At 38.7% G+C, this 22,231-nt stretch overlaps 1 protein-coding gene across 1 annotated transcript in view; it reads left to right on the plus strand.

Annotated features, from left to right (window-relative positions):
* Positions 1-22,231, plus strand: part of RSRC1 (arginine and serine rich coiled-coil 1) — a 252,201-nt gene that overhangs the window by 225,041 nt on the left and 4,929 nt on the right. The window contains exon 6 of the mRNA XM_040247604.1: positions 18,735-18,786. Within this exon, the coding sequence (XP_040103538.1) occupies positions 18,735-18,786 (52 nt within the window). The remainder of the gene's footprint in view (positions 1-18,734; positions 18,787-22,231) is intronic.

Genomic DNA, 22,231 nt, shown 5'->3' on the forward strand with positions numbered 1-22,231 from the left:
GTTCCTTTCTGGTCTTTGTTTAAACTAACTTGGTGCTAAGTTCTGTAGGCAAGATAAATCTACTTTTGAGCTATGTGTAATATTTCTAGCTTAGACCTTGATCCTAAGAGATATAGTAACTGTTAAAATGAAATGTAGCCAGAAATATGATAAGCTGTTGATATGTGTCTCTGTCATAGTGAGATTGCATTTACTTTAAAGGAAAGAGCACAGTACCTATACTGTGAATATGTTTAATATTTTTAAAGTTACTCATTTGAAAAAGCTTGATTAAAATGAGCTTTTTAGATGACATTCACAGTCTTTAAGATGGTTAATGGTAGCATTCCAAAGACTAAAGAAAATTTAGTTCTAACTTATATGGTCTTTCCTGGCAACTAAAAATTATTTGATTTATACCCCCCCCACCATGAAAGTTAATAAACCAATGAATCTCTAGTTATGTAGAAGTATAGTATTGCTAAGAACATGGATTTTGTGATCTGGGTTAAAATACAAGTTCTGCCACCTTATCACCTTTTTGACTTATGGTAATTTATTCTTCATCTAAGAGATGGTATTAAGAATGTCTGTCTTGTCAGGATCATTATGAGAATTTTGTTAAATGAGATGTCTGTAAAGTGCTTAGCACAGTCTCTCAAACATTATAAGCATGCAATAAATAACAACTATTTTTTCCCCAAAATTTAATTTTTTAGGTAGTTTATACTCTTTTTCAGGATATCTGTCATGTTGCTGTAAAAGATATGGCACAAAGAAATTATCACTTATATATATATATATATATATATATATATATATATCTATATCGGAGAAGGCAATGGCACCCCACTCCAGTACTCTTGCCTGGAAAATCCCATGGATGGAGGAGCCTGGAAGGCTGCAGTCCATGGGGTCAGTGAGGATCAGACACGACTGAGCGACTTCACTTTCACTTTTCACTTTCACGCATTGGAGAAGGAAATGGCAACCCACTCCAGTGTTCTTGCCTGGAGAATCCCAGGGACAGGGGAGCCTGGTGGGCTGCCGTCTATGGGGTTGCAAAGAGTCGGACACAACTGAAGCGACTTAGTAGCAGCAGCAGCAGCATATATCTATCTATCTATCTATCTATCTATCTGTCTATATATATATTTAGGACTCATGTGATCACTTTAAGAATTGCCATTTTATTATCAAATAAGTTAGTTAAAAAACTTACTAAGTATAGATTACATGGTTCATTTTTACTATTTGTTATAATTTCCACAGTATCATTATCATTCTCTCAATAATCCATCTGTTTGTTAGGTAAATTCTTCCTGACACATAGAATTCTGTAAAATTTATGCTTCAGAATTATTTTATATATGATAATTATAAGATTTTGAAAAGTTGCAAGAAGTTTGTTTCAAATATATACCTGCTAAGCACTGACTGTGATTATGGTTTCAGTGTGTCTGCTCTCTGATGCCCTCTCGCAATACCTACCGTCTTACTTGGGTTTCTTTTACCTTGGATGTGGAGTATCTCTTCACGGCTGCTCCAGCAAAGCGCAGCTGCTGCTCCTTACCTTGGACAAGGGGTATCTCCTCACAGCCGCTCCTCCTGACCTTGAACATGGAGTAGCTCCTCTCGGCCCTCCTGCGCTGGCACAGCCGCTGCTCCTTGGACGTGGGGTTGCTCCTCTCGGCTGCCACCCCTGACCTCAGGCGTGGGATATCTCTTCTCGGCCACCGCTCCTGACCTCTGGGGTGAGGTACCTCCTCTCGGCTGCCGCTCCTGACCTTGGGCATGGGTTAGCTTCTCTCAGCCGCCGCCCCTGTTGGAGAAGACTCTTGAGAGTCCCTTGGATTGCAGGGAGATCCAACCAGTCCATTCTAAAGGAGATCAGTCCTGGGTGTTCATTGGAAGGACTGATGCTAAAGCTGAAACTCCAATACTTTGGCCACCTCATGCGAAGAGTTGACTCATTGGAAAAGACTCTGATGCTGGGAAGGATTGGGGGCAGGAGGAGAAGGGGACGACAGAGGATGAGATGGCTGGATGGCATCACCAACTCGATGGACATGAGTTTGAGTGAACTCCAGGAGTTGGTGATGGACAGGGAGGCCTGGCGTGCTGCGATTCATGGGATCACAAAGAGTCGGACACAACTGAGCGACTGAACTGAACTGAAGCATTGACTATTTTCCAAACACTATCCTAGGTGCTAATGACACAGAGATGTAAGACATTGTTGCCTTAAAGAAGCTAAACTCATAAATTAGCTAGGAAAAGGAAGTAACAGTTGTCCGGACAAAGGGAACTGAGAGGTTTTGAGTATATATAATGCATTGTTATGAACATACATTCTAGTAACTTTTCTTCACAAGGCTTAGTATTAAAAAAAATAATCATAACCTTCCTATTCCAGTGAAGATGTAACAGTAGGTCAGATTTATCCTCCCATCTCAAACAACTAAAAATTTGGACAAATTATTTGAAAAAGCAGCTCTCAAGATAATGGACATTAGACATGAAAGACAGTGATTCCTGAGAAATGTGAAAAATTAGATGAGCTGTTTAGTTGCTCCAGCTTAAGGCCTACAGAAACTTGTCCAGTTATGCTGCAGGGTAGGAGAACCCAGGCAGTACCTGGTGGTCTCATTGAGTTGAGATGATAGAACTGTGATACCCAGGAAGCAAAGCCTGTAGAATTCACAGTGCAGGTTACCAGAGAAGAGTGAGCTGCAGAAGGTCTGGAGAGGGCCCCTTGAGTGTTCCATAGACTACTCATCAGTACTTGCATGTGAAGAAACTAGCCAAAGCTTGGGAAAGAACTACGTGAAGTGATTAGAGAAAATCATACTTCCCACTGATACAGAGTTGGAAATAGTGCTGTTCCCAACCATTAGTATGGAAAGCCTCCTAATTCATGGTGCTTCCAAGCAAGTACTAAATAAAAATGCCTTATCTCAATACAGGGGGAAATTAACCACAGTTATTCTGGTCCTGCTTAACAAAGCCAAACTGAAAGGACCAAACTGCTTCCAAGTAATTGTGTCCCAGAACAAACAACAGGGTAATTTATAGGAATAAAAAATATCCAACACACAGCAAAATAAAATTCTTGATGTCTGACATTCTATCAAAAATTACCATATATTCACGAAACCAAGACAATATAACATGTGTTTGAAAAATCAATCAGTTAAAACTGACTCAGAATTTATACAATAAAAGAATTAGTAGACAAGGACATTAACAATTATATTTCATGTGGTCAGAGACGTGCTAAAAAGACTGAACATATTCAGAAGAAATATGAGAGCTATTAAAAAATAAAGTTTCTTAATATGAAAACTACATGACTGAGATGAAAATTACACTGGATGGGATTAATGGAGATGACATATTGCAGGAGATGGATTAGTGAAATAAAAGACATAGCAAAAGGAACTATTCAAAATGAAACTGGAGAGAAAAATACTAAAGAAGAAAAGCAGGAAAAAGGGAGCAATTTTGAGTTGTGGTACAACTTCAGACGATCAAGTACACAACGTGCGTATCACTAGAATCCTGAAAGGAAAAGTGAGAAAGGGGGCAACTGAAAGCATCCTCTGCATTGGCACAAGGGTTCTTTACTACTAGTACCACCTGGGAAACCCAAAAAATATACTCAAAGACCTAATGACTAAAATATTTCCAAACTTGATAAAAACTATAAACCAGAAGTTCCAAGAAGCACAAGCCCCAAGCACACGAAAGGTGAGGAAAAATACACCAAGACATATCACAATCAAATTGCTTAGAACCAGTTTTGAGAAGAAAATCTTAAAAGCAAATAAAAATATTATTGTTATTGTGTATTAGGAAACAAAACTGTGGAAGCAGATTTGTCATTAGAGACAATGCAAACTACAAGACAGTAAAACAACGTCTTAAAAATAGTGGAAGAAAAATAGTATACACCTGGAATTCTGTACCTTGGGAAAATATATTTCAAAAATTAAGGCTGAGTGGAGACTTTTTTAACAGAGACACAGAAGTGGCAAGAATTCATCACCAAACATCCTGCACTACAAGAAATATCAAAGGAACCCCTTTCCGCATTAGAAAATGATACTGGATGGAAAATTGGATTGATAAAATAATAGAGAGTCCTGGAAATGATAACATCACAGGTAAAGATGTCTCTTTAAAAGATAATGTTTAAAGAATAAGCACAATGTACTGTGGAGTTTATAACAATATGTGACAGCAATGACAATACTAATACAGAGGCTGGAAAAGGAGAAATGAGAGGATGCTATTATAAGGTTTTTATAGTGTATAGGAAATGATGTAGTGAAGATAGAGGGTAATAAGTTAAATGTGTATACTGTGAACTCTAAAGCAAAAACCCAAGTACCACAAAAGAATTGTAGCTAATAAGCAACAAAGACTATAAAGTAGAGTTATAAATATGGTCAATCTAAGAAAAGGCAGGGAAAAAAGGGGGGAACAAACAGTTGGATGGGACAAATAGAAAACAAACAGCAATGTAGTAGATTAATTGCTGTTCAGTTGCTCAGTCATGTCCGACTATTTGTGACCCCATGAACTGCAGCACTCCAGGCTTCCCTGCCCTTCACTATCTCCTGGAGTTTGGTCAAATTCATCTCCATTGAGTCTATGATGCCATCCAACCATCTCATCCTCTGTCATCCCCTTCTCTCCTGCCCTCAGTCTTTGCCAGCATCAGGGTCTTTTCCAGTGAGTTAATTCTTCATATCAGGTGGCCAAAGTATTGATTGAAGCTTCAGCTTCAGCATCAGTCCTTCCAATGAATATTCAGGGTTGATTTCCCTTAGACTTGACTGATTTGATCTTCTGGCTGCACAAGAGACTCTCAAGAGTTTTTCCCAGCACCACAGTTCAAAGTGGTCTAAATATTCTAATTAAAATGCAGAATTTTTTCAGGTATATAGACTAAGAGGTAAAAGCAATAGAAAAATATATACCAGGCTAAAATTTAACATTTTTAAGATGTTCCCTCTCCTCAAATGGCTATGTAGATTCAATGCAATCCCATGGTAAAATCTTAGCAGGGACTTTTTTTCTTTTGTAGAAACTAATAAAGCAGGGACTTTTTTTTTTTTTTGTAGAAACTAATAAACGTTTTTTTATTTTTTGAAACTGGGGATGCAGAAGAGCTAGAAGAACCAAAACTACTTGAAAAAGAAGAAGTTGGAGGAGTTATTCTTCCTGATTTCAAGAGTTAATATAAAACTGTAGTAATAAATAAAGACAATGTGGTATTAGTACCAGTATTGACAAATAGATCAATGGAACAGCATAGACAGTCTAGAAATAGACTCATTTCTGTGGATAAATATATCCAACTGATTTTTAACAAATATTCAAAGGTTAAAAACCTACAGAAAAATGAAAGGGTTCTTAGTGTATATGTTGCACCATATACAAATTTAGCAAAATGTATTTCATAGAGCTAAATGCAATCAGAAACTATAAAACTTCTAAGAAAATGCATAGGCACATCTTTGTGAATTGAGGTTACATAAAGATTTCTTAGATATAACACCACAGAAACATCATTTATAAAAGAAGGAATTGATGAATTGGAGTTTATCCATTTTAGGGAATTCTGTTCTTCAAAAGAATCTCTTATGATAATGAAAAGCAAGTCCCTCAATAAGGGAGGGCCTGTATAAGTGTAAATATATAATTCCCTGTGAGTGTATGCAATTTGCAAACCTTGTATATGAAAAATTACTGTCATTATTAAGAACTCTGAAAACTCAATAATAAGAAAGCAGTTTAATAAATGGACAAAAGATTTGACCATCTAAATTACCATCTAATATATGTATGTAGGTAATAAACACGCACATGGCAAGGTGCTCAGCACCAATATTCATTGGGAAAATATAGATTAAAACTTAGTGTAAGTTATACTAAGTCATGACTAGGATGTGGAGCAAGAAACTCTTATACCATGCTAGCAGAATGTGAAACTACTTTGAAAACAGTTTGGTATTTTCTTAAAATGTTAAACATATGTTTACCATATAACTCAACCATTCCAATCCTAGATATTTACCCAAGAGGTATGAAAGCATGTATTTATACCAAGATTTTCACCTGAATGTTTATACTATGTTTTATAATCGTCAAAAATTGTATGTCCACAGGTGAATGCATAAAGAAGTTGTAGTGTTTATTTACAATGGAATACTATCCAGTAGGAAAAAGGAATGCATGTCAGTATACACAATGGCTTGGATGAATTTCAAAATAATTATGCTGAATTTAAAACTTAGACATAAAAGAGTATATATCATATGATTCCGTCTGTATAACATATAGAAAATGCAAAGTAATGTATAATGATAGAAAGCAGATCAGTGGTTGCCTGGGAACTGGGAAGTGGAATAGAGGCACAGAGGGGCATGGAAGAATTAGAGAAGGATGTGGAAAATTTTTGAGTAATGGACATGCTGATTATCTTAACAGTAATGATGCCTGCGTGGCTATATACATATGTCAAAACCTATAAAACTGTGCACTTTAGATGGTGTAATATATTATAGTTTTATTATACCTTGGTAAAGTGTTAGTTACCCAGTTGTATCCAGCTCTTTGCAGTCCCATGGACAGTAGCCCATCAGGCTCCTCTGGCCATGAAACTCTCCAGGCAAGAATATTGGAGTAGGTTGCCATTTCCTTCTCCAGGGGATCTTCCCAACCCAGGGATCCAATCCAGGTCTCCTGTATTGCAGACAGATTCTTTACTGTCTGAGTCATTAGGGAAGCTGCTGTCTGAAATCTTTGAGAAAATATAGAAATAACACACAGTCTAGACATTTAGTAAATTTGTAATTTAAATTGTTATTATTTTTATTATTTTCCTCATTATGCTGTAAGATCTTTGAAATTTAAAATGATATTGGAGTAATGTCAGCTTCATGGCATGAAATGAGACATTACCTTTGTCTTTGCCCTTCAGTATTCAACTAGTAAAACATATACTACTCAGTAAAGTTGACTCTGCCCAGCATAATAGAATGCCAGAGAATTCTACATATATCTGTACATCTAAATAGGACTCGGTGGTCTGGAACACAGGGAGATAGAATTGAGGAAACAGCAGAGGGGGCTGCTTGTGATTATGGCCCTCCAGTCTGAGCAGCTGTACCCCAAGGTCCATGGAACTAAGTAGCAGTAGATGAGGTGGCACACATGACTTTGACTTCTGGGCTGCAGCAGGAAAGATGGCACACAGGGCAGCTGTGGCCACAGGTAACTGGGCTGCAGTGACAGTGGGGCCAGAGTCACCACTTCCCTTCCCGCCTGAAGCATCAGAACTGCATGCCTAACAACAGCAGACATGGCAGAGGTGTCCATGCAACCCTGACTCCTCTTCCACCCTCACCCTCCATGGTGGCAGAGCTTGGGACTCAGGATATCATGGGCATGGCAGAAGGGCCCACCATTCCGGTGCTCTGAGGGGTGACCTAGCAGCAGCAGGGCACCAGTGACCTTCAAGGCACAGTGATAAGGAAGCCACAGAGTGATGCCTCTAACAGAAGTAGTAGAGATGGAAAGTGCTGGCTCTCAAATATAATCAGAGGCAGCTCATGTGTGATTTGTGTAGTATAGCATCATTTATTGGAAAACAAATAAAGGCCTCTAATTTCTAACCTGTTGAATGGTTAGAATGAAGTAGAAAGGTGTTTGCTTCTTTAAATGCACCAGAAGAACAACTCATCGAGCACCATGAAGAACAACTTATCAAGCAAGAAGACTATACCAAAAAAAGAAAACGACAGTTCTCTAGAAACCAAACATAAAGTCATGGAATATTGCAATCTAACGGATAGAGTATTCAAAATATCTGCTATGAAGAAACTCAATGAACTACAAGAAAAGTTAGAAGGCGGGTTAATGAGCTCAGGGATAAAGCTTGAAACTCTAAAAAAAAGAACCAAACAGAAATTCTGGAGCTGAAAATCTCAATCTACAAGATGAAGAATGCATTAGAAAACATTGGAAGTAAACCAGACCATTTGGAAGAGAGAACACAGAGAATTCTATAAGTAGAAATAGAGAAACAGTATAAGTAGAAGAGGAATAAGAAATAAGATACAAAAAAAGTTGAAGAAATTCTATTGGTCAAGCATAATTATATCTAGCAAAATTATTATTCAGATATGAAAGAGAAATAAATTTTCTCAGACAAAAAAAGCTTAGGGTCTTCATCAGCACTAGACCTTACAAATAAATGTCTAAAGTAGCTCTTATACCAGAAATAAGAAAGCAAAAATACCAAAACTTTGAGTGCGGTGATAGATAGAATCAGAAAATTATAACTTTGCATCAGAATAGATATTTAAATACTTTATTATACCTTGAAGGTTAAAAGGGGGGAAAAAGCATAAAAATAACTGTAACTACTTTGGTAACAAACTCACAACGTGAAAAGAAATAATTTGAGACAAGACACAAAAGGAAAGGAGGAAAAGGATAGAACACGTGTAGATAAATGAACATAAGATGCCATCAGCAGGAAAAGGGCTATTTTATCAAGACATTTTATATAAACTGCATGGTAACCACAAAACATAAATCTAGTGTAGAGACAGAAAACATAAAAACAGAGAAAACCAATGTTTTCTATGATGTTTTTCTAAAAACACCATAGAAAACCAGTAAACTAAAATGGTAGGCAGAAACAGGGGGAAAGAAAAATGTAAATACAGAACGAGAAAATAAAAGATATAATGACAGTGCTAAGTCCTCATCATTCAATGACTGATAAATGTAAATGGAACTAACTCACCCATCAAAAAATACAGTGGCTAGACAGATTAAAAAACAAAACTCAAGTATATGCTTCCTTTAGGAGATTCACTTCAGCTCTCAAGGCAAAAATAAGCTAAAAGTGAAAAACTGAGAGATAATACTCCAAACAAATGGCAGCCAAAAATAAGTAAGTATAGCCATACATGTATCAGACAAAATAAGCTTCAAGCCAAAAAATGTACTAAGAGACAAAGATGGACATTATATACTGATGAACAGGACAATTCACTGAGACAACATCAGTTATTGAAATATATGCACCTAACATAGGTCCAGGCTTCCCTGGCAGCTCAGCTGGTAAAGAATCCACCTGGAAGGCAGGAGACCCTGGTGTTGATTCCTGGAGAAGGAATAGGCTACCCACTCCAATGTTCTTGGGCATTCCTGAGGGCTCAGGTGGTAAAGAATCCGCCTGCAATTCAGGAGTGAAGTGAAGTCACTCAGTCATGTCCAACTCTTTGCGACCCCATGGACAGTAGCCTTTACCAGGCTCCTCCGTCCATGGGATTTTCTAGGCAAGAGTACTGGAGTGGGTTGCCATTTCCTTCTCCAGGCAATCTTCCCAACCCAGGGATTGAGCCCAGGTCTCCCACATTGTAGACAGACGCTTTACCATCTGAGCCACCAGGGAAGTTGGGAGACCTGGGTTCAGTCCCTGGGTGGGGAAGATTCCCTGGAGGAAGGCATAGCAACCCACTCCAGTATTCTTGCCTGGAGAATCCCCATGGACAGAGGAGCCTGGCAGGCTACAGTCCACGGGGTCACAAAGACTTGGACACGACTGAGTGACTAAGCACAGCACAGCACAACATAGGTCTATTGGAATATACAAAACAATTACTAAAGGGAGGAATTGACAATAATGTGTTATTCATAGGGGACTTCAACAAAATACTGACATCAATGAATAGATCATCTAGACAGAAAGTCAAAAAGGAAACAACAACCTTAAATGAAAGTTTGGGCCAGATGGATCTGATAGATTTATGCAGAATTTTCCATTTAAATGCAACAGAAAACAGGTTCCTCTTAGGTAGCCATGGAACTTTCTCAAGGATTGACCATATGTTGGGACACAAAACAAGTCCCAATAAATTTAAAAAGATTGAAATCACATCAAATATCTTTTCTGATCACATCCATGTTATAGCATATTATAGAATTTCCATCTTTTTAAAAACTGAATAATATTTCACTGTATCTTTATACCACATTTTGCTTCTCCACGAATTCAGTGGACACTTGGGTGTTTCTGTTTTAGTTATTATTGCTTATGCTTCTATGAACATGAGTGTGCAAAGGTCTCTTCAAGACCTTGCTTCTAATTTTGGGGGAACAACTGGTTCTAAATAGGAAAAGGTGTACGTCAAGTCTGTATATTGTCACCCTGCTTCTTTAACTTATATGCAGAGAACATCATGAGACGCTGGGCTGGAAGAAGCACAAGCTGGAATCAAGATTGCCGGGAGAAATATCAATAACGTCAGATATACAGATGACACCACCCTTATGGCAGAAAGTGAAGAGGAACTGAAAAGCCTCTTGATGAAAGTGAAAGAGGAGAGTGAAAAAGTTGGCTTAAAGCTCAACATTCAGAAACCGAAGATCATGGCATCTGGTCCCATCACTTCATGGCAAATTGAAGGGGAAACAGTGGATACACTGTCAGACTTTATTTTGGGGGGCTCCAAAATCACTGCAGATGATGATTCAGTTCAGTTCAGTTCAGTTCAGTTGCTCAGTCGTGTCCAACTCTTTGCGACCCAATGAATCACAGCACGCCAAGACTCCCTGTCCATCACTAACTCCCGGAGTTCACTCAGACTCACATCCATCGAGTCCATGATGCCATCCAGCCATCTCATCCTCTGTCATCCCCTTCTCTTCCTGCCCGCGATCCCTCTCAGCATCAGAGTCTTTTCCAGTGGGTCAACTCTTCGCATGACGTGGCCAAAGTACTGGAGTTTCAGCTTCAGCATCAGTCCTTCCAAAGAAATCCCAGGGTTGATCTCCTTCATAACGGACTGGTTGGATCTCCTTCCAGTTGGATCTCAAGAGTCTTCTCCAACACCACAGTTCAAAAGCATCAATTCTTCGGTGCTCAGCTTTCTTCACAATCCAACTCTCACATCCATACATGACCACTGGAAAAACCATAGCCTTGACTAGACGGACCTTTGTTGGCAAAGTAATGTCTCTGCTTTTCAATATGCTATCTAGGTTGGTCATAACTTTCCTTCCAAAGAGTAAGGGTCTTCTAATTTCATGGCTGCAGTCACCATCTGCAGTGATTTTGGAGCCCAGAAAAATAGAGCCTGACACTGTTTCCACTGTTTCCCCATCTATTTGCCATGAAGCGATGGGACCAGATGCCATGATCTTCGTTTTCTGAATGTTGAGCTTTAAGCCAACTTTTTCACTCTCCACTTTCACTTTCACCAAGAGGCTTTTTAGTTCCTCTTCACTTTCTGCCCTAAGGGTGGTATCATCTGCATATCTGAGGTTATTGAAATTTCTCCTGGCAATCTTGATTCCAGCTTGTGCTTCTTCCAGCCTACCATTTCTCATGATGTACTCTGCATATAGGTTAAATAAGCAGGGTGACAATATAAAGCCCTGACATACTCCTTTTCCTATTTGGAACCAGTCTGTTGTTCGGTGTCCAGTTCTAACTGTTGCTTCCTGATCTGCATATAGGTTTCTCAAGAGGCAGGTCAGGTGGTCTGGTATTCCCATCTCTTTCAGAATTTTCCACAGTTTATTATGATCCACACAGTCAAAGGCTTTGGCATAGTCAATAAAGCAGAAATAGATGTTTTTCTGGAACTCTCTTGCTTTTTTGATGATCCAGCGGATATTGGCAATTTGACCTCTGGTTCCTCTGCCTTTTCTAAAACCAGCTTGAACATTTGGAAGTTCACGGTTCATGTATTGCTGAAGCCTGGCTTGGAGAATCAGATGGTGATTGCAGCCATGAAATTAAAAGACGCTAACTCTATGGAATGGAAAGTTATGACCAGCCTAGGTAGCATATTCAAAACCAGAGACATTATACAAAGTTCCGTCTAGTCGAGGCTATGGTTTATCCAGTAGTCATGTATGGATGTGAGAGCTGGACTTTGAAGAAAGCTGAGCGCCAAAGAATTGATGCTTTGGAACTGTGGTGTTGGAGAAGACTCTTGAGAGTCCCTTGGACTGCAAGGAGATCCACCAGTCCATTTTAAGGGAGATCAGTCCTGGGTGTTCTTTGGAAGGAATGACGCTAAAGCTGAAACTCCAGTACTTTGGCCACCTCATGTGAAGAGTTGACTCACTGGAAAAGACTCTGATGCTGGGAGGGATTGGGGGCAGGAGGAGAAGGGGACGACCCAGGATGAGATGGCTGGGTGGCATCACTGACTTGATGGACATGAGTTTGAGTGAACTCCGGGAGTTGGTGATAGACAGGGAGGCCTGCCGTGCTGCAGTTCATGGAGTTGGAAAGAGTCGGACACGACTGAGCAACTGAACTGAACTGTACCCAGATTTGGAATTTCTGGATCATATGGTAATTCTGTGTTTCAGTTTTTGGAAGTATTGCATTATTGTTTTCTATAGCACTGTACTGTTTTACACAACACTGTACTGTTTTAATTCCTGTCAACAGTACACAAGGGTTCCAGTTTCTCCACCTTCTTACCAACACTTATGCTGTGGGCAAGCAGCTTCAGGAACATATGCACTGCTGTTAGCCACGTGGCTGGCATTGGCGGATGCATAGTTGCTCCTGTGCTTATAGCTGAATTTTTTTAAAACAGAAAATTTATTATTAATTATTTTTAGGTCACACTATGTGGCATGCAGTATCTTAGTTCCCTGACCAGAGATCAGACCCATGCCATTTGCGCTGAGAGGGGGAAGTTTTAAACACTGAACCACCAGGGAAGTCCCTAATAGCTGAAATTGACAGAAATTAACTGCAATATACTTTCTTCCCCTAGTAGTTGCCAGCTTTCAACAGAATCCAGAGTTAAAAGAGTTATGTCTGAAAGATTCTGCCAGTGTCATTATTGTCTAGATGGGGAGATAGATTCCTGATGCTTCCTACTCTGCCATCTTCCAGTATCCTCACTGTATATACTTTTTGTACAAAATGAGCACATGATAAGATAAAATTGAGAGTAATAGCTGAAAACCATATAATGCAGTCCTAATTTTGATTTTGTGATTTCTTTCTAAGCTTGAGTTCTCTCTTTGCTTGGCAAGTTTTCCAGACTTTATACTTCCGTGTCATTAACAACCCCAGGACTGTGGTTGGCAGCTGGAATGGCTATAGTTTCATCAACTTGCAGAATTTCCATAGTGGTGGCCAGTGGTTAGGAAGCTAAAAATGAATAGAAGTGAGAAGAGTGAGCAAATGGTTTAAATAGTTTTTGTTAAGGTTATTCTTCTTTTTACTTCTCTCTCTCTCTCTCTTTTTTTTTTTTTTAATGGTCATGGCTCAAAGAATTGTGCTGGTTTGGAATGTTAGCTTTGGCAGTATTTTGAGAATCTAGACATGCAGTCAATTTGTAAGGAACTCAAGGAATTGGAGTAAATAACAGTAAACCCAAAGTTGAAGGAAACAATCTAAACCTTGAGGATGTTCACCTCCATAATCATCAAGAGACTGACCTATCTTTTGGTTTCATCTTAGGAGCTTTTGTTTCTTCCTAAGCAAGTGAGTGCTCTTGTTTAAAACTTGGGTTTACAGATGGAGTTATGCATGTATACTTGGCTGCCAAAGGAAAGGGAGAGAGCAGGGCAGTTCTGTATAATCCATGGCAATAAAAGACTTTTAACTCCCTTCCCCCCAAAAGAAGACCTCTAATAGTTTAGAATATGATATATATGATATGAAAACTTACAGTAAAAATTTACACTATTCTTACTATTCTGTGAATGTCAATTCTAATATTTATTTTTAAGGGAACACATTTATATTCTCTATATTTCAATTTTGGTAATATTTATTTATCAAACTATATATTACTCATTTTGATTTAAGGAATATTGTCTTTCAACAGGGTACAATTTTTTCTCTGTAAATTTGCTTCATGCAATATAATTTTGACATTGTGTTCTTAAATATGTCTTCATTTTATATTTCTTATAATGAGAAACTGCTGTATTCCAAACGTTTGTATTTGATTCTAGTTTCTTACTTATTTAGGACTTCCCAAGAGTCAGGTCAGGTGGTCTGGTATTCCCATCTCTTTCAGAATTTTCCACAGTTTATTGTGATCCACACAGTCAAAGGCTTTGGCATAGTCAATAAGGCAAAATAGATGTTTTTCTGGAACTCTCTTGCTTTTTCAATGATCCAGCGGATGTTGGCAATTTGATCTCTGGTTCCTCTCCCTTTTCTAAAACCAGCTTGAATATCAGGGAGTTCATGGTTCACGTATTGCTGAAGCCTGGCTTGGAGAATTTTGAGCATTACTTTACTAGCATGTGAGATGAGTGCAATTGTGCGGTAGTTTCAGTATTCTTTGGCATTGCCTTTCTTTGGGATTGGAATGAAAACTGACCTTTTCCAGTCCTGTGGCCACTGCTGAGTTTTCCAAATTTGCTGGCATATTGAGTGCAACACTTTCACAGCATCATCTTTCAGACTGCTGGGAGAAATATCAATAATCTCAGATATGCAGGTGACACTACCGTTATGGCAGAAAGTGAAGAACTAAAAAGCCTCTTGATGAAAGTGAAAGTGGAGAGTGAAAAAGTTGGCTTAAAGCTCAACATTCAGAAAACTAGATCATGGCATCTGGTCCCATCACTTCATGGCAAATAGATGGGGAAACAATGGAAACAGTGTCAGGCTCTATTTTTTTGGGTTCCAAAATCACTGCAGATGGTGACTGCAGCCATGAAATTAAAAGATGCTTACTCCTTGGAAGGAAAGTTATGACCAACCTAGATAGTATATTCAAAAGCAGAGACATTACTTTGCCAACAAAGGTCCGTCTAGTCAAGGCTATGGTTTTTCCAGTGGTCATGTATGGATGTGAGAGTTGGACTGTGAAGAAGGCAGAGCTCCGAAGAATTGATGCTTTTGAACTGTGGTGTTGGAGAAGACTCTTGAGAGTCCCTTGGACTGCAAGGAGATCCAACCAGTCCATTCTACAGGAGATCATCCCTGGGATTTCTTTGGAAGGACTGATGCTGAAGCTGAAACTCCAGTACTTTGGCCACCTCATGCGAAGAGTTAACTCATTGGAAAAGACTGATGCTGGGAGGGATTGGGGGCAGGAGGAGAAGGGGACGACAGGATGAGATGGCTGGATGGCATCACTGACTCGATGGATGTGAGTTTGAGTAAACTCCGAGAGTTGGTGATGGACAGGGAGGCCTGACCCGCTGCTATTCATGGGGTCGCAAAGAGTCGGACACGACTGAGTGACTGAACTGAACTGAACTGAGGTGGTTTCCCGGGTAGCTCAGTTGGTAAAGAATCCGCCTGCAACGCAGGAGACTCTGGCTGAATCCCTGGGTTGGGAAGATCCCCTGGAGAAGGGAAAGGCTACCCAGTCCAGTATTCTGGCCAGGAGAATTCCATGGACTGTATAGTCCATGGGGTCACGAAGAATTGGACTTTCACTTTCAGGTGGCTCTAGTGGTAAACAGTCTGCCTTCCAGTATTGGAGATGTAAGAGATACAGGGTTGATCCCTGGGTTGGGAAGATCCGCTGGAGGAGGGCATGGAAACCCACTCCTGTATTATTGCCTGGAGTATCCCATGGACAGAGTAGTCTGGCAGGAAAGTTTATTTTCTAGCTCTGAATAACAATAGTACCATTTACCAATTTTAGATAAACAAAATATTACCAAAATTAAATTATAAAGACTGAAAAAAAAGTCTATCCTTATTCTTTTCTATATGAAATTAATTGCTTTGGCTTTATGAATATCCTAGTAATTAGAAGAATCCTGAGATATGGAGTCAGTAGGTCTTCATTTCAATCTGTCATTTACTAGTAAAAGTAAGTTAGTAAACTACTCTTATTCCCTGGTTTTCTTTATCTTTGAAATATTAATCCTGTATTATAGATTGTTAAAGAAAGTAATAAATATAAATATGTTTTAACAACTGTTTTATCTTGAGCATCAACCATCATGACTCTTTAGGGATGATAATCACCATGTTTTTAAGAGAGTGGTCTTAAGTAGGGGAGAGGGAGAGCCTCTATGGAGTGGAATTTTGTGGGTTAAGAGACTTTAACAATATTGTTAATATTTTATTGGATGTTGGTTCTCATCACTTTATATATTTGTCTTAAATATTTATTTGTTACTCTCTCTTTATGAAAAACCTATAATTTTTCCATGAAATATCTTAACCAATACAGTGTCTCACCTTTTTCTATCAAAGGTCACTGGTTACCAGGATACTCTGAAATGTATACTTCATGATTCTGTGACTTGCTAGTCAGAACATCATTTCCTTCTTGCCATTCTAGTTATTTTATGATGCACAAAGTATTGTGTTTCTACCGTGTCTGTTAAGTAGATGGCAGAGGTCACAGACTGTTTGTGGATTGAATCTGGTTCTGAGAAGAACTGTTTGTTCCACGCACTATTTGTCTTTTAGGTGACTTAAAGTCTCAGGAAAAATCAAGAAATTTTATGACCCTAGACTTGCATTTCTGCCTAACAGCGAGTTGTTGCTGAGTTCCAGCAGCTTTGTTTAGCTGGGCCATGGGCTCCACAGTTCTGTACATTTACTCTGTTCCCTCAAAGTGATATGAGACGTTGTGAAATTGTTGTCATCGTTATAAATGTTTATGTTAATTGCTTGACTTGTATAGGCAGTTTCCCTTAACTGTTGCAGATATCATATTCAGTAGATATCAGTTTTGTAACTTCATAAAACACACTTACATATCTTTTTTTCTATTGACATATATATAAAATATCCTTTTTGTTTGTCAGCTCCTTCTTCTCTCATTTTCAATCAGTCCTTTCATGTTGCCAGTTAAATTTTTCTCAAATCTAGTTTTTCCTGTCCAACGTTACTACTCTTGCACCACCCCAGGGCCTCATCATCTCTCACCTGAATTTCTTTAATTGCTCCCTAACTGAACTCCTTGCCTTCTGTTTTGTTCTTTTCAGTTCATCCTCAAATATATTGCTAGAATGATGTATCAGAGTGCAGATCTCATCTCATCACCCCACTGTTTCAAATTCTCCCAAGTCTATCCATCTTATATGGCAGAAGTCAACAGATTTTTCCTTACAGATCTAGGTAGTAAATATTTTAGACTTTGCCGGCCGTAAGTTTCCTACCACAAACAGTTGACTCTGCTGCCGTTGAGATGAGCATGAAAGCAACTGTAGACAATACATAAACAAATGGGCATGTCTGTGTTTCAGTAAAAGTTGGTTACAAAACCAGGTTTAGATCATAATTTGCTCCCTCTCCCATGATATAAAAGGTTATCCCTGTCTTCTTTCCTGATGCGTCTACCACTTTCCCATCATTTGTCTTATAGTTTATTCAGAAGCACCATTCAAATTCTTACACCTTTCTGAGCATAACATCTCCATTCTATATCCAATTATATAATTATTTTCAGGCTTTTTTTCCACAAATTGCAAAACATTCAAATATATCTTGGAAAATATTAATTCTCAAATGATGGTATCCTATATAAACATGAAATTATTTGGAAACTTATTGTAAAGTCTTAAGTATTTCAGTTTTTAACAGATCTTTCATAAAAATCATAAGCTTGATACAATCCATGTTATAGTTTGCATACCATCAATATATATTATCCGAAAATCTCAGAATAAGGTCACTGGTAGGAAAGTATTTTCAGTATTCTCATCTTATTGGATCAAAGTTCATTGAGAGAATAATTTTAAGAACATTAATGGGAACTGATAGCAGTAATTCACATTGTGTCTTATCTTTATCACAATTACTCCTTTCAAATACTGTGAAGAAAGCAGGAAATATTTGGTTTTAGGATATGATATTTACCTAAGGTATTGGACTTTAAGTTGATATTTATATAGGTCATTTTGTATGTTTCCATATGTAAAGAAATAACACAACCTGAGAGTATGTTGTTAAATGTGTTGATTTTGCCTCATTATTAAATTGCCTTTCTTTTGCCTCTTGCTGACTGTATAAGTTGGGTAGTAGATAAAACCTATTCCAGTAAAAAAAAAAAAAAAAAGAACTTCACTTTTCACACTTCATTATTATGAAAAGTAATAATCTTCATAATAATGAAAAGTGTGATTCGATTACTAGAGTGAGAAAGTAGATTGGTAGAGCTGCTGTGATGGAATTTTGTTAAGATGTGGGTTGATATTAATACTGATTATTGTCACGGTCTTTGTAGACTGGGACCTGGGGACTGGAGTTGACGAGAAGAAGAACGCAGGGGACCCAAGTCTTGAATGAAACAAGGGTGCTTTATTTGCAGAAACGCACATTTATATATCTTCATACAAGGCAGCTATAGGCAGTAAAAAAACTGAGCAAAAACAAAGCCAAGCAAATAACAATCTTTAAAGGGCCAGAAAGCATTCCATATCCTGAGTAAGAGGGGCATAACTGAATAGATTACCTGTAGGTAAAAGGTCACTGAGGGGAGTCACTGAAAGGAATCCAAGCAGGTGCCCTTTCTCACGATCTCAGTCCTGAGAACTGCATGCAGCTCTGCTCATTCCTGTTTTCCAGGAACTGATAAGGAATAGAGAGTCCTCGAGAAACTGCACACAAAAGAAGAGAATAACATATTGGATTCCTTAAAGTTGAACGTCCCCTGACAGATTATGATAAAGTTCACTAAATTTTCTAATACTTACATAATAATACATTAATTTAAAGCTCTGTTAAAACTGACTTATATATGTTTTTTATGGTTTCTTTTTAGCCACCAGCTGAACAGGCCAAAGCAAGACTGCAATTGGTTCTAGAAGCTGCTGGTAAGTGTAAATAATTAATTATATTTAAATGAAAAAATGTGAAATAAGTTCTAGCATTCTTACAGGTGGATCAAAGAGCAAACTACCTATTTTCATATAGCCTCACAGTTTATGACATCTATGTATGGCCATGTGTGCGTGCATGCTTAGGTGCTTCAGTAGTGTCTGATTCTTTGCAGCCCTGAGGACTGTAGTCTGCCAGGCTTCTCTGTCCTTGGGATTTTCCAGGCATGAATACTAGAGTGAGTTGCCATGTCCTCTTCCAGGGGATCTTCCTGACCCAGGGATCAAACCTGTGTATCCTGTGTCTTCTCAATTGGAAGCAGATTCTTTTACCACTGTGCCACCAGGGAAGTCCCATGTGTGGTCATATTTTAACCTCAAATATATATTGCTACAGTGTAATGGTTCTTTACATCCTTATTTATAATATTGCTACAATTTTAGTTTTAATTTTGATAATATCTAGTTTATTGATTTTTGTTTTTATGGACTATTCTTTTAATGGCATGTTTAAGAAAAATTTTATACTTTTACATTTTAGATTTGAGAATGTGATCTATTTTGATTTAATTGTTGAATAAAGTGAGATTTAGATCAAGGTTTAATTCTAAAGGAATTGAGATAAATGTCATTTAATAATCCTCCAGTTCAGTTCAGTTCAGTTACTTAGTTGTGTCCGACTCTTTGCAATTCCATGGACTGCAGCACACCATGTTTCCCTGTCCATCACCAACTCCCGGAGAGTGCTCAAACTCATGTTCATCCAGTCGGTGATGCCATCCAGTCGTCTCTTCCTCTGTCGTCCCCTTCTCTTCCTGCCTTCAATCTTTCCCAGCATCAGAATCTTTTCCAGTGAGTCAGTTCTTCGCATCAGGTGGCTAAAGTATTAGAGTTTCAGCTTCAGCATGAGTCCTTCCAATGAATATTCAGGACTGATTTCCTTTAGGATTGATTGGTTGGATCTCCTTGCACTCCAAGGGACTCTCAAGAGTCTTCTCCAACACCACAGTTCAAAAGCATCAATTCTTTGGCGCTCAGATTTCTTTATTGTCCAGTTCTCACATCCATACATGATTACAGGATAAACCATAGCTTTGACTAGATGGACCTTTGTTGGCAAAGTAATGTCTCTTCTTTTTAATATGCTGTCTAGGTTGGTCAGAGCTTTCTTCCAAGGAGCAAGCACCTTTTCATTTCACAGCTGAAGTCACTATCTGTGGTGATTTTGGGGACCAAATGGTCAATACCAAAATCACATTGATTATATTCTTTGCAGCCAAAGATGGAGAAACGCTATATTGCAGCCAAAGATGGAGAAACGCTATACAGTCAGCAAAAACAAGACCAGAAGCTGACTGTGGCTCAGATCATGAATTCGTTATTGCAAAATTCAGACTTAAATTGAAGAAAGTAGGGAAAACCCCTAGGTCAAATCCCTTACAATTATACAGTAGAAGTGACTAACAGATTCAAGGGAAAAAATCTGATAGACAGAGTCCCTGAAGGACTATGGACGGAGGTTTGTGACATTGAACAGGAGGCAGTGATCAAGACCATCCCCAAGAAAAAGAAATGCAAAAAAGGAAAAATGGTTGTCTGAGGAGGCCTTACAAATAGCTGAGAGAAGAGAAACAAAAGGCAAAGGAGAAAAGGAAAGATATACCCATCTGAATGTACAGTTCCAGAGAATGACAAGGAAAGATAAGGAAAGCCTTCCTCAGTGCCCAATACAAAAAAATAGAGGGAAAGGATAGAATAGGAAAGACTAGAGACCTCTTTAAGAAAATTAGAGATACCAAGGAAACATTTCATGTGAAGATGGGCACAATAAAGGATAGAAATGGTATGAACCTAACAGAAGCAGAAGATATTAAGAAGAGGTGACAAGAGTACACCGAAGAACTATACAAAAAGATCTTCATGACCCAGATAACTACAGTGGTGTGATCACTCACCTAGAGCCAGACATCCTAGAATTCGAAGTCAAGTGGGCCTTAGGAAGCATCACTATGAACAAAGCTAGTGGAGTTGATGGAATTCCAGTTGAGCTACTTCAAATCCTAAAAGATGATGCTGGGAAAGTGCTGTACTCAATATGCCAGCAAATTTGGAAAACTCAGCAGTGGCCACAGGACGGGAAGTCAGCCTTCATTCCAATTCCAAAGAAAGGCAATACCAAAGAATGTTTAAACTACCACACAATTGTACTCATCTCACAGGCTAGCCAAGTAATGCTCAAAATTCTCTAGGCGAAGCTTCAATAGTACATGAACCAAGCACTTCCAGATGTTCAAGCTGAATTTAGGAAAGGCAGAGGAACCAGAGGTCAAATTGTCAACATCTGTTGGATCATCAAAAAAGCAAGAGAGTTCCAGAAAAATATCTATTTCTGCTTGATTGACTATGCCAAAGCCTTTGACTGTGTGGATCACAATAAACTGTAGAAAACTCTGAAAGAGATGGGGATACCAGACCACCTGACTTGCCTCTTGAGAAACCTGTATACAGGTCAGGAATCCAACCAGAATTGAAAGAGACACGTGTACCCCAATGTTCATCGCAGCACTGTTTATAATAGCCAGGACATGGAAGCAACCTAGATGTCCATCAGCAGAAGAATGGATAAGAAAGCTGTGGTACATATACACAATGGAGTATTACTCAGCCAATAAAAAGAATACATTTGAATCAGTTCTAATGAGGTGGATGAAAGTGGAGGCGATTATACAGAGTGAAGTAAGCCAGAAAGAAAAACACCAATACAGTATACTAACGCATACATATGGAATTTAGAAAGATGGTAACGATAACCCTGTATGCAAGACAGCAAAAGAGACACAGATGTATAGAACAGTCTTTTGGACTCTGTGGGAGAGGGAGAGGGTGGGATGATTTGGAAGAATGGCATTGAAACATGTATAATATATAAGAAACGAATCGCCAGTCTAGGTTCGATGCAGGGTGCAGAATGCTTGGTGCTGGAGCACTGGGATGACCCGGAGGGATGGGGTGAGGGGGGAGGTGGGAGGAGGGTTCGGGATTGGGAACACATGTACACCCTTGGCAGATTCATGTTGATGTGTGGCAAAACCAATACAATATTGTAAAGTAATAATAATAATAATAATAAAAAGAGTTCCAGAAAAACATCTACTTCTGCTTTATTGACTACACCAAAACCTTTGAGCATGTAGATCACAATAAACTGTGGAAAATTCTTAAAGAGATGGGAATACCAGACCGCCTTACCTACTTCCTGAGGAATCTGTGTACATGACAAGAAGCAACAGTTAGAACCAGACATAAAACAACAGACTGATTCCAAATTGGGAAAGGAGTACGTCAAGGCTGTATATTGTCACCCTACTTATTTGACTTATATGCAGAGTGCATCATGCAAAATGCCGGGCTGGATGAAGCACAAGCCAGGAGAAGTATCAAT

Source organism: Oryx dammah, unplaced genomic scaffold, assembly GCF_014754425.2.
Source record: "Oryx dammah isolate SB20612 unplaced genomic scaffold, SCBI_Odam_1.1 HiC_scaffold_2, whole genome shotgun sequence".
NCBI classification, from domain to species: domain Eukaryota; kingdom Metazoa; phylum Chordata; class Mammalia; order Artiodactyla; family Bovidae; genus Oryx; species Oryx dammah.